Below are 12,135 nucleotides of genomic sequence, written 5' to 3' on the forward strand. Positions count from 1 at the left end.
ATGCACCAATGCACTACAGCTAGAGTTATGATTTAGAATATCTGTTACGGAAAGGATATAGAAACATGCTAAGAATATGATTAAAACATCCATATCCTTTGACCCATATGCCTTAAAGGTACTAGATATAGAAAAGAAAGGTCTCAGGTGACCAAAATAATTTTAAAAGCATTTTTATGTAGTATCAAAGAATTGTACATAAAATAGATGTCTATTGACTGGGAAATGGACAAGCAAATTGTGGTATGTAAATGTAATGGAATATTATTGCATCATAAGAAACAGATATGAAGAATACAGAGAAGCTTGGGAAAGACTTATGAATTGATGCAAAGTTAAAGTAAGCAGACCTTGGAAAAGAATATGTATGATAACTGCAACAATACAAATAGAACAACAAAAAAAGAAATCAAAAGTGAACTCTGTAACTGTAATGACTAAGCTTGTCCTCAAGAAGAATGATGATTATGCAGTTCCCTCCCTTCTTTGCAGATGTGGGGGGCTGTGATGTATTTAACATCTTAGTTTTGTTGAATTGCTTTTTTTTCTTTTTGTTTTTTTATTCTGTATTATTATAAGAGACAGTTCTCTGGATAGGGGATAGGTGGAGGAACTATTGAGAGATGAAGGTGATGCAAAAAAAAAATCTATGAAAAGCTAAAAACAAATCAAAAATATAATTAATCACTGACAACGTAGATTGTGGAACCATATTTTTCTAGACAACTATAAAAATTTACTTCTCTGTGTCTTTCTCAGTAGTGTTAGAAGCTTTTACCTGGGAACATATTTGATATGGTTAATCTTTTAGTTTAAAAGGGAAAGCTTTAAAGGACTTTTTTTATCTTCTACTTTGACTTTGCTCTTTTATCATTGTTTATAGAACTCAGAAATGAAATTTGTTCCAGTGTTTGCACAATCCAAGAAATCTTTGACACAAAAAACTGAGAGAAAGGAAAAAACTACTAGGAGTAGCAACACTAAGCAGGTACAATTCTGAAATACACTATGTTGAAATCATCCTTCTGTTTGGCTAACATGACTGCCAAAATAACCTTTTTGCTATATGTGAATCATGTGAGTTTTTACATGGGTCAGTCTTTGGCTCTGGAAGCAAGTATTTTTTCAAATGTGTATGTCAGCCTTTTTTAATAAAGGACTTCAGGAAGTCTTTGTGGGATTCATAAAAGACAAAATTAGAGTTATATACTTTTTAAATAGGTATTCAAACCCATGACGACAACCCAATTTAGATCCCTGTAATCATCCTTTTGTTTTCAAGTTTTCTGGGGGCTGTGGGACACTTAAGGTCTCATGCATGACCAAGATACTCCCCATTCCTGCCCTAAGTGCTTTGAAGTATAGTTGCAGATGGTATTAATGTCTCTAGCTGCAAATATAGCTGAAGAGAGTGTTGCTTCACAACTTTCTATATGTGAATTTAGCAACCCCAACAGAAAAACAAGTGGGGGAGGCTCTCCTTTACCAGAAGTGAGTAATTGAGAAAGGTAGTTCCCAGTGACTTTGATGAAATTGGATTAAAGTGTTTTGCTTGCCCTGTAGTTGGTAAGTTTTATCCCAAAGCATCACCAAATTATCAATGTCTTGTGGATTTTGGTGGCTATAAAGTGCTGATGGAGAAGTGAATATCCTAGGGATGGTAATAATATTACATAAAAGAGGAAGAGAGGTCAGCTAGCTCCTTCTTTAGTATGCCTGCCAGGTGTAGTCTTCACATTCCAAGTAAGTACATCTTGTGACTGATGTAACTTCATGTTCTCACCCTCAGCTTGAGCCAGGTGGTTCTACTCACTGTCATCCAGATATTTTTGACTCATTCTTACTTTTACTGCTTTAAACAGCTGTGGAAAATATGTCCTCTTTTCCTTCTCTCTGTCTACTTATACCCTACCCATCTTTTGAGATATGATGTGTTTCTTACCTTGTACGTGTGTCTTACCAGTTACACTTTCCCTTAGTAGTGCAGCCTGTAGTGATCTCTTCCTCATTTGAATTTCCATAGCCTTTATTTTTGTTTAATTTTTTAAAATATTATTTATTTTAACATTCTTTTTAAATTATGAGTTCCAGATTCTCTTCCTCCCTCCCACCCCTCCCTCACCCACTGAGAAGGCAAACAATATATCAATTATATATGTGAAATCATGCAAGATATATTTCCATATTAGTCATATTGCAAAAAAACCCAAGAAAGTTATACTTCACTTTGCACTGAATTCATCAGTTTTCTCTCTGGAGGTGCATGTCAATTTTTTTTTATCATGAATCCTTTAGAATTGTGTTGGATCACTGTATTGATCAGAGTAGTCAACTATCTTTCACAATTGATCATTATTACAACATTGCTGTACCTGTGCACAATGATCTCCTGGTTCTACTCACTTCATTTTGCATCAGTTCATATTATTTTTACCATGTTTTTTCTGAAACCACTCCCCTCATCATTTTTTATAGTACAGTAGTACTCCATCACAATCATATGAATGACTTGTTCAGCCATTACCCAATTGATGAACCTTCCTTGAATTTCCAATTCTTTCTACCATTTTTTTTTCTCCTTAAGGATTATACTCAGTTTTGCTGGGTAGGTTATTCTTGGTTGTAATCCTAACTCCTTTGCCCTCTGGAATCATATTCCAAGTTCTCTGCTCCTCTAATGTGGAAGCTGCTAAATCTTATGTGATCCTGACTGTGGCTCTATAATCTCTGAATTGTTTCTCTCTGGCTGTTTGTAATATTTTCTCCTTGACCTAGGAGCTCAGAAATTTGGCTTTAATATTCCTGTGATTTCTCGTTTGGGGATCTCTTTCAGGAGGTAATTGTTGGATTCTTGCTCTTTCAATTTTACCCTCTAGATCTGAGATATTGGGGTAACTTTCCTTGATAATTTCTTGAAATATGATATCTAGGCTCCTTTTTCATTCATGACTTTCAGGTAATATAATAATTCTTAAATTATCTCTCCTCAATCTATTTTCAACGTCAGTTGTTTTTCCAATGAGATATCTCACATTTTCTCCTATTTTTTTCCTTCTTTTGACTTTATTTTATTGTTTCTTAAAGTCTCATGGAATCATTAGCTTCCACTTGCCCAATTCTAATTTTTAAGGAGTTCTTTCCTTCAGTGAATTTTTGTGCCTCTTTTAGCATTAAGCCAATTCTATTTTTAAGGTAATATTTTCTTCATTTTCAATATTTCTCTTTTATCAAGCTGTTAATTCTCTTTTCATAATTTTCTTCTGTCCCTCTCATTTCTTTTCACAATTTTTCCTCGCCAGGCTTATCTATTTAACTCTTCCAGGAATTCTTGCTGGTCTTAGGTTCAATTTACATTTTTCTTTGAGGCTTTGCTTGTGGCTGTTTTCACATTGTTTTCTTCTTCTAAATTTATGTGTTGGTCTACCCTACCATTGTAGTAGTTTTTATGGTCAAGTTTTTGTTGCTGTTGATGCATTTTCTCAACCTATTTCTTTACTTTGAACTTTATGTTAAAGTTAGACTTTGCTCACTTGGGGGTGAAGAGGCACTGTGCCAAGCTTCACACTTTTTTGTCCTGCTATTTTCAGAGTTAGTTCTGGGAGTCTTCAAGCTTTCAGTTCTTCCAGGGTAGTGCTATCCTGGGAAAGGTGTGGTCACTGCCTTCCTGGTTTGTACTCTAGTTTTTATCTAGGAAGGACTCTTGCCCCAACTGCAGCCATAAGCACTAGTGGTGTTCTCTGCTCTGGAACTATGACCCAGAACTGTGTATGGGCAGAGTAGGAAGTCACACTAAATCAGTGCCAAAAATCAATGCCAGCTGCACCCAGTGCCAGTAGAGAATCCTTTGTAATCTCTTTTTTGATCACTTGCCTGAACCATTTACTGACTCTGGGCTAAGGGCTCCAGATGCTGCTGCTGCTATCGTGGGTACCTCCAAGGCTCACCACTGGTGCTCTTGTCATGCCCCAACTTGTACCCATACTGATGTTACAAACCTCTCCTGCAAACCTTCTAAGTTATCTTAGGCTAGAAAAGTGTCTCCCTCTGACCTTTCATTGGTTCTGCTCCAAAATTTGATTTGAGGTATTATTTTAAAGTTGCTTGGAAGGGGTGTGTTGAGAGAATTCAGCCAGGTCCTGGTCTGTACTCTGCTATCTTGGCTCTCCTGTGACTCTTATGGTCAGCACCACTCATTTGCTGCTTACCATTTTCCTTAGTTCCCATGTAGATTTCCTCAGTAGGAGGAACTGCAGGGTAGAAATTCCCTTTACTAATGCAGATTGGTAACTCCTCTGTAACTTAAAGACTTAAAAGAGTTTTCTGGTATGCTGAGTTCATTTGCTTGGCTATGAACTCTAAAATATTATTTGACAGAGGCAAGACTTAATTTAGGTATTATTGACTTCAAAATAAGGCTTCTATCCACCAAACCACACTGCCTCTCACTCATATGTATAATTCTTATACTCCCCCAGCTGAATTGTATTCTCTTTAAGGGCAGGACTATGTCATGTTATCTACACCAGCATAGTGCCTTGCATATAGTAGGTACTCAATAAATTATTATTGATTGGTATATTTTGCCATTCTGGTTAGCTTCTGCTTCTACATGTCCCATTCCTAATCCCACCCATGATTTCAGCTATAGAATACCTTTTAGATGAGGATATTTCAATGACTTCACATAGATAATCGATATCATATTGCTTGCCTCCTCAGGGCAGGAGGAGGAGGAAGAGAATTTGAAATTCAAACTTTTGTTTAAATGAATGTTAAAAATTTTAAATTGTTATTGTGAAATATTTAACAAAATAAATTAATTTTTTTTTTAAAAAAAGAAGGTAGGCCAAGGAACTACTCAAGACTCTAAAATTCTAATTTTTTTCTCCACAGATAATGTTTGCAGAGTCTAATCACCAGAAAGCAAAAAATGTTCAGTTTGATAAGCCATTGGTACCAGCTAACTGGGAAGATCAGAAGCAAAAAGGATTTTTGATTACTGAAATGGACAGTGTTGGTGGTGGAAGAGTTCTACATTTTCAGGAGCAAGACAGCCAAAGTCCCTTGAAGCCCACAGATGGAAGCCATTATATTGCTGTTGGTACATTCAGCAATACTCCTCAAGAGATGGGAAGTATAACCCCTGTGCAAGAAAGAACTAACAAAGAACATCTTTCAGAGGGAATGACAAACACTTTGAATGGCAAAAATCCAGAAAGCAAGAATTTAGAATCTGGTTCCCTTGTTGAAATGGAAATAAACTGTACACCAATGTCTGAGATTTTGGCTGTAGGCAGCCACAACCAAAAAGAAGCAGTCCAATTGAGCAGTAATACTTCAATAATGCAGCAGAACAGACCTCTGCCAGACAGCAAAGCCACCCACGAAGGTGACATCGCTCAAGAGGAAGTAGGAACTTCAACCACATATGGGCTCACAGGAGGTTTATATAGTGATGACTTCCATGAGGGACAGGGAAAGAGAGGAGAAAGTAGCTTGCCCATGATTCCATCAGATTCTAACTTAACTACTGCTGTAGAACAAAATATTGGCAAAGAAAACTCCTGGGACAGTGCTACAGAACAGGGATACCCTGATAATGTGCCACAATCCAATAAGACAAACCAAAATGCAAAACTCAGCCATGACAGCCAAGTGTCCAGGATGTCAAGGCAGGAAAGTCTTAGCTACTCATGTCCCACAGATACTGACTCGGAGGTAATTACAGATATTTCTGAATCCAAAGAGAGGGCACAGGTTACTAAAATTAGCCAGCCTATCAGTGGAAGCACTGGAATGCCTTTGTTTTCCAATAGCAACTCCTCTGTCAAGGTCCTGCTGGAAGGAACCCCTTATACTGAAAAAGGTGAGAAGGATAGAAAAGAGGCAAGATATGAAGGTGAGCCATCTGAAGGTACCAGGGTGGTCTCTGACCATTCAGCTTCCATTGTATCAGTTCCTAAGGATCTTATACCCAAGACTGAGCAAAAAGGTACTCTGGTTCTAGCCCTGAAAAAAGAGAGTCTGTATCCAGATAGGGAACAGAAACAGGTAACTACTAGCACTGACCAAAAGGAAGTGAGTCAGATTCCAGGGACAAGAGTCACATCACCTTGGCTGATGGATTTGGTAGATGAAAAAGAACCTGGGTTAGGTATCATCAGGGGGAGAAGTGAGCAAAACCTTGCTCTCAAGGAAAGCAGTCTGTCAGTTAGTACTGCCTGTTTGTTCATGGAGAAAGAGATGATAGCTGATCCTATCAAAGAAATTGAGACCAACATGAACAGTAGAAAATCTTCTTCAGAAAAGACAGGTTTGTCTGAAAGTGGATGTAATTCTGAAGATCATAATGACTGGGGAGAATCCTTAGCTCTGGAACTAGATTTTTTGCCAGACAGCCAGATACGTGATGCCTTTGATGACCCTAATTTTGGATTTTCATCTGAGCAAGTAAGGCCTTCTTCATTTTATATCTAGACAGTCATTGTGTCAGTGACACTGATTCAAGTAAATTTGAATGTTTGTTGATTTTCTTTCTCTAAGGCAGTTGCAATATGGTGTTTACTTCTAATCTAGCTGTAGTTTTTTAACCCTTTCTTATAACAACTTCATGTTTGCCATTTGCTTAGCAAAAAAGTCTAGGTGTTTAATATCTAATTTGTTAATTCTGGATATCATCCAGAAAATGTTGAACTCCTATGGTCATGAGTGAAGTGCAAAATAATTTTATACAAGCTATAGCTCTGAGTGTCTGCAAGGCCTGAGTGTCCCATTAGTTATAAATATATACATGTACATATACACACACATATGTGTGCACGTATATGTCTATGTATGTGTAATATATCACCAATGGAGCATATTGTGTATATATGTTCCTTGTTTCTATGCTGAATCAATCACAGGGCTTTGAAGAACCCATGGGCAGCAAAATAATAATTTATTTTGCCATCCCTGGAGTATATCAGAAGGTAGACTAAATTCTGTCTCATTCACTTAGTGTCTAGAATTAGATCTGAAACCTTCATTCCTACCATTTTCTAGCAGGGCTTCTGCCAAATCTAGAATAAATAATTTATTTAGACCTTTGCTTTATGATTGACTGTTGTGAGACATCAGCATGATACTTTCATGTGGAAAACATGTAAGTATCAGATCCCAGAAAAGGATATCATTGATAGGAAAAGAGAATTAGCTAAACACTTGATTCCTTGTTTCTGGAAGACAGTTGTTTTAGTCCTGTTGGGTTTCTTTTGGGATTTCACTTCCTTTAAGGATCTAACAGCCACCAACAGAACAAGAACAAAGCTAAACAAATGTTGGCTTTTATTGCTGTTGACTCAGTGCCAGCCATCTGTGCTTACTTGCCTGGACAAGTGGAAGCATTGTATTTGGTACATCTCATATAGGATGAGTGAAAGATCCCTGGTCACTTGATAAATCAGGACATACTGGAATACAATTCATCTTTCTGTTTCCAGGATCTTGCAGTCAACAAATGCTTGTCTGGATCTTCTTGATTCATCCCTTGTTCAAATTAGTAAAGCAAGCCCTGACTAAGACACCATAGTGACATAAGCTAGGACTAGAACTGCATTCAGGGCCCAGCCTTACCTCATGTTCATTCACCAAGCATAAACTGCTATACACATGCCTCCTGTAATTTACTTTACATTGCAGTGATAGGCAGAATACTTTATATATTTGAGTCTCAATTTCCTCATCTGTAGAGTGGGAAAAAGGTTTATCTTATCAGGTTGACCAAGGTGAACTTCTCTACATGCACAAATGATCCTATTCCATGCCATCTTCTCCTGAATATTGTCTACTCTATCATCCTTCCTCTTATTAACCTTTATTTTCTCCCTGTCTACTGACTTGTTTCCAATGACCTAAAACATGCCCACCTCTCCCCTACCTTCATTTGATTCACTCAGCCCAGCTAACTGTTATTCAATATCTCTCCTTTTAATGGCTAAACTTCTTGAAGGCCATCTGTAGTCAGTGCCTCTACTTCCTTCTCTCTCACTTTCTTCTTAATTCTTTGTAACTTGGCTTCCAATATCATTATTCAACTGAAACTGCTCCCCTGCAAAGTTACCAGTGCTTTTTTAAGATGCCAAATCTAGTGACCTTTTCTTAATCCTTATCCTTGTTGAGCTGTCTGGAGACTTTGACACTGTCAATCATCCTCTTTTCCTTGACACTCTCTTCTCTCCAGGTTTTCTAGACATTACTCTCTCCTGGTTCTTCTACTTGTCCAACCATTGCTTCTCAGTCTTCTTTGCTGGATCTAAATCCAGGTCACACACACTAATAGTTAATGTCCCCCAAGACTGTATGCTATGCCTTCTTTTCTTCTCCTGTGCTATTTCATTTGGTGATTTTATCAGCTTCCAGTGATTCAGTTATCATTTCTATGCAGATGATTCTCTAATCTGCTTATCAAGCTCTAATTTTCTCCTAACCTCCAACTGCCTATCAGACATCTCAAACTGAATGTCTTGTAGACATCTTAAACTCATCAGGTCTGATAGAATCCTAATAAAGCTGCCCCTAGACTCAATATAGCCATTGCCCCTAGCTAGTCACTGCCCCCAGATCCAGTTCACATATTTGAACAGGTGTGTCCTTGTACTCAATCACAATCACTTCATCCATCTAGCCCAAGACAGGACCACAGTACCTATCTATCCATCTTGACCAGAGAGGATCACAATAGCTAACCAATCAGAGGGCAGCACAATCAGGATGTTTGACCACCAAACCACAGAAGGGACCCCTCCCTATTACTTAATCCCTTAACAAACCTCTCCTGCCTTTTTAATATTCATAATTTCTGTTGTGTGATCAGCACTGTTACACTATAAAATTGCCTGTCTTGTCTTACTAAGTTACTAGTTCCTCTTGGAACCTAGCCCACTTCTGAGGGACATCAGTCCTTAATAAATGCCTATACTTAGATTAAAGGTGATCTGACTTAGAATTCTTTGAGATTACTCCCACAACACAACATGAAACCTTAACAAGGTCCAAAACAGAACTCATTATCTTTACCCCCAAGCTCTCTCTTCTTTCTAATTTTCCTATTTCAATGGAGAGTACAACTATCCTAGTCATTCAGGATTGCAATTTTGGTGTCATCCTTCACTGTCCAGTCTTTCTCCCCCTACCCCATATCTAAACAAAACTTGTGATTTCTGCCTTGTTAGCCATCTTTCCTATATGTCTCCATCTTTTCTCTAATGTTGCCACCACCCTGGTGCTCTTGTCACCTCATGTCTAGACAATTGCAGTAGCTTGGTGGTGGGTCTTCTTCAAATCTCTCTACTCTAATCTATCCTCCCTTTAGCCACCAAAATGATTTTCCTAAAGTGTCGGTTCAACCATGTCACTCCCTTACTCAAAAAACTCCAGTGGTTCCCTGTCACCTCCAGGATTAAATATAAAAATCTTTTGTGTTCAAAGCCCTTTATAACCTGTTCTCCTATCTTTCTACTCTTCTTGCACCTTACTTCCCTACACAACCTCGCTATTCCTCAAAACAATTACTCCTATTTCCTGAACTCACGCATTTTCACTGACTTTCCCCCATGCCTGGAATGTTGTCCCTTTTCATCTCTTTTCTCCTGACTATCTTGGCTTCCCACAATGTGATATTATTACTGGAACCTGTGGTCTAGCACCCAAAGTTTTGGGCTTACATGGACTAGTTTCACTCCTAGGACTGGCTGTTCCCAAATTCCTTTTCTGTGGTTTGTTTTTCTATCACACAGTTTTTCTTCTGGGAACTTCAGAATATTACTCATGTCCAGATCTTTAGAGATATGTGTAAAAAGGTCCCCAGTTTCCGTGTAAGGACTGAAGGTAACAATGAGCATCAGGTAAATTGCAGCCTTCACTTTAGCCCACAGAAAATGCAGAACATCATAAAGGATTTGTAGTAGACAACAAATAGTTAATACCATTCTTTTTTCCTTTCTGGAAGGAAAACAAACTTCAGGTCTCTAAAGGGGTAATCTGTTGTCAGTCTAGAGAGTCTCATGTTTATCCTAGGGACTTAGTGGTCCTACTCTAAGACTCCTCTTTGATGGGAAATGAATTTGGAGTCAGAGAGATAACTGTCTTTCCCATTGGACCTACACCTTCCAGATACCTCAGAGTAGTAGCAAAGGGTGGTGTCTAGGTTTTTGGTCCTCTATAACATTATGTCATCATCTTCAATGAAGCATGAGTGGGGATCTAGTCAGGTAGTCGATAAACATTTATTTAAGGCCTATTATGTGCTAGGCACTGTTAAGCACTAGGGATACAAAAAGAGGCAAAAGATAGTCTCCTGCCCTCAGGGGGCTTATAATCTAATGGGAGAGAAAATATCCAAAGAACTATGTATAAAAAAACTCTATGCCGGATAAATAAGAATCAATCAAAGGAAGGCACTAAAATGAAGAGGAGTTGTCAAAGGGTGCCTGTAGAAGGCAGAATTTTATCTGGGATTGGAAAGAAATTAAGAAATTTTCTCAAGTTTTTCAGTGAGGTATCAAGGGGCTTGTGCATACTCTCCAAAGGGAGATGTAATCTCTCTCCCCCAAAATGTTCATTTCCCTATAATATCTATGAAATTGATCAGGTTGTCCTGACAAACTCTCATTATTGGTAATATTATTTGTAATTTCAGGAGTTTGGCTGAGACCTAAAGTTCTGATATTAAAATCTCTTTAATTTTATCTTAATTTAAATCTTGTTTTAAAAAGAAGATGTCATAAACACTTTACGTTGTTAACAATTACTTGCATGGTGGGAACACAGAATAAGAGAGCATTCCTAAGCATTCATAAGAATTCTATTTGGAGGAGAAAGTTGGAAGGTACCTTCAAAAGATTAGGAAGTGGGAAGAGGACAAGAGAATAAGAGAAAACTAAAAGTTAATCTGCTTTTTACCTGCCTTGACTACTTTTTTCCTTGTAATTTGTTATAAATCAAGTGTTACTTAAGAGCACAACTTGCTGAACGCTGCAATACTTTCAGAGAATACTTGGGCTGAAAGAACATTTTATCTAATCTGGTCCAGCCCTTTGTCTTGATAGTTGCTGAACAAATGAGTAATGTCTTCTTTGCTGAAAGACCTCAACGTTTGATGACACCCTTCTCTCTTCTCTTTAGGTACTAGTCCTCTAGGCCATTGGTTTCTAAACTGAGGGCCATGGCATGATCCCAAGGGGTGTGTGATTAACTAAGGTTGGGAAGATAAGTTGCATCTCAGCTCTTAATGATATCTCTGACACACCTGCATCTACCACTGTTCCCCAGTACTTCCCTATTCCAACCCTTCCCCCTATTATGTAAACTCCAAACCCCGTCCTTTACTTCTGAGTCCAGTATTGGCCTCTCAGCATGCCCATTCCTGGGTTATTAACAGCAGTTCAGGTGCTGTTGGGAAAATTCCTGCTGACTTCCCCCGCCCCCACAGTATACCCTATAACCAAAGAGTAAAATAACCACCCACCCCTTTTTTGTTTTGGGTAGGACAGGGTGAATCCCACAGGATGAACAGGCATGGGTGAGCTGCAGTATTCATTTCAGTCCAGTCAAATCAACAAGCATTTGTTAAGTGCCTGTTATGTGCCAGGAAGTGTACTAAGCACTAGAGTTACAAAGAAGGGCAGAAAACATCTCCTGTTCTTGAGCTCACAGCCTGATGGGGGAGGCAGCATGCAAACAGCTATGTACAAACAAAATATTTACAGGATAAATTTTAGGTAATGTAAGAGGGGAAGCTCTAAGGGTTGAAGAGGAGAAGGAAAAGCTGCTTGCAGAAGGTGGGCCTTTGGGACACTAAGATGAGGAGGAAGAAAGTTCCAGGCATGGGGGGAAAGGAAAGCCAGTATCAAGTTGGGAGACAGAGTGTTGTGTACAAGGAATAAGTATCACTGTACCCTCATTATATGATTTTCTCCCCAAATTCACCTCTCTGTTGAACTTCCCTATTTTTACCTTATTGAAAGTATTACTATCTTTACGGGCACTCAGATTTGTAACCTTAATGTTATCTCTGACTTTTCATTTTCCCTTATCTCCAAATATCCAGGCAGTTGTTACATGTTGCCATATATTCCTCCACAATATCTCTAACAT

The 12,135-nt window shown here is 38.3% G+C and overlaps 1 protein-coding gene across 1 annotated transcript in view; it reads left to right on the plus strand.

Annotated features, from left to right (window-relative positions):
* Positions 1-12,135, plus strand: part of BRME1 (break repair meiotic recombinase recruitment factor 1) — a 43,216-nt gene that overhangs the window by 13,730 nt on the left and 17,351 nt on the right. Inside the window, 2 exon segments of the mRNA XM_072602131.1 lie at positions 884-988; positions 4,894-6,450. Coding sequence (XP_072458232.1) covers positions 884-988; positions 4,894-6,450 — 1,662 coding nt within the window.

Source organism: Notamacropus eugenii, chromosome 4 (genome assembly GCF_028372415.1).
Source record: "Notamacropus eugenii isolate mMacEug1 chromosome 4, mMacEug1.pri_v2, whole genome shotgun sequence".
Lineage (NCBI taxonomy): Eukaryota > Metazoa > Chordata > Mammalia > Diprotodontia > Macropodidae > Notamacropus > Notamacropus eugenii.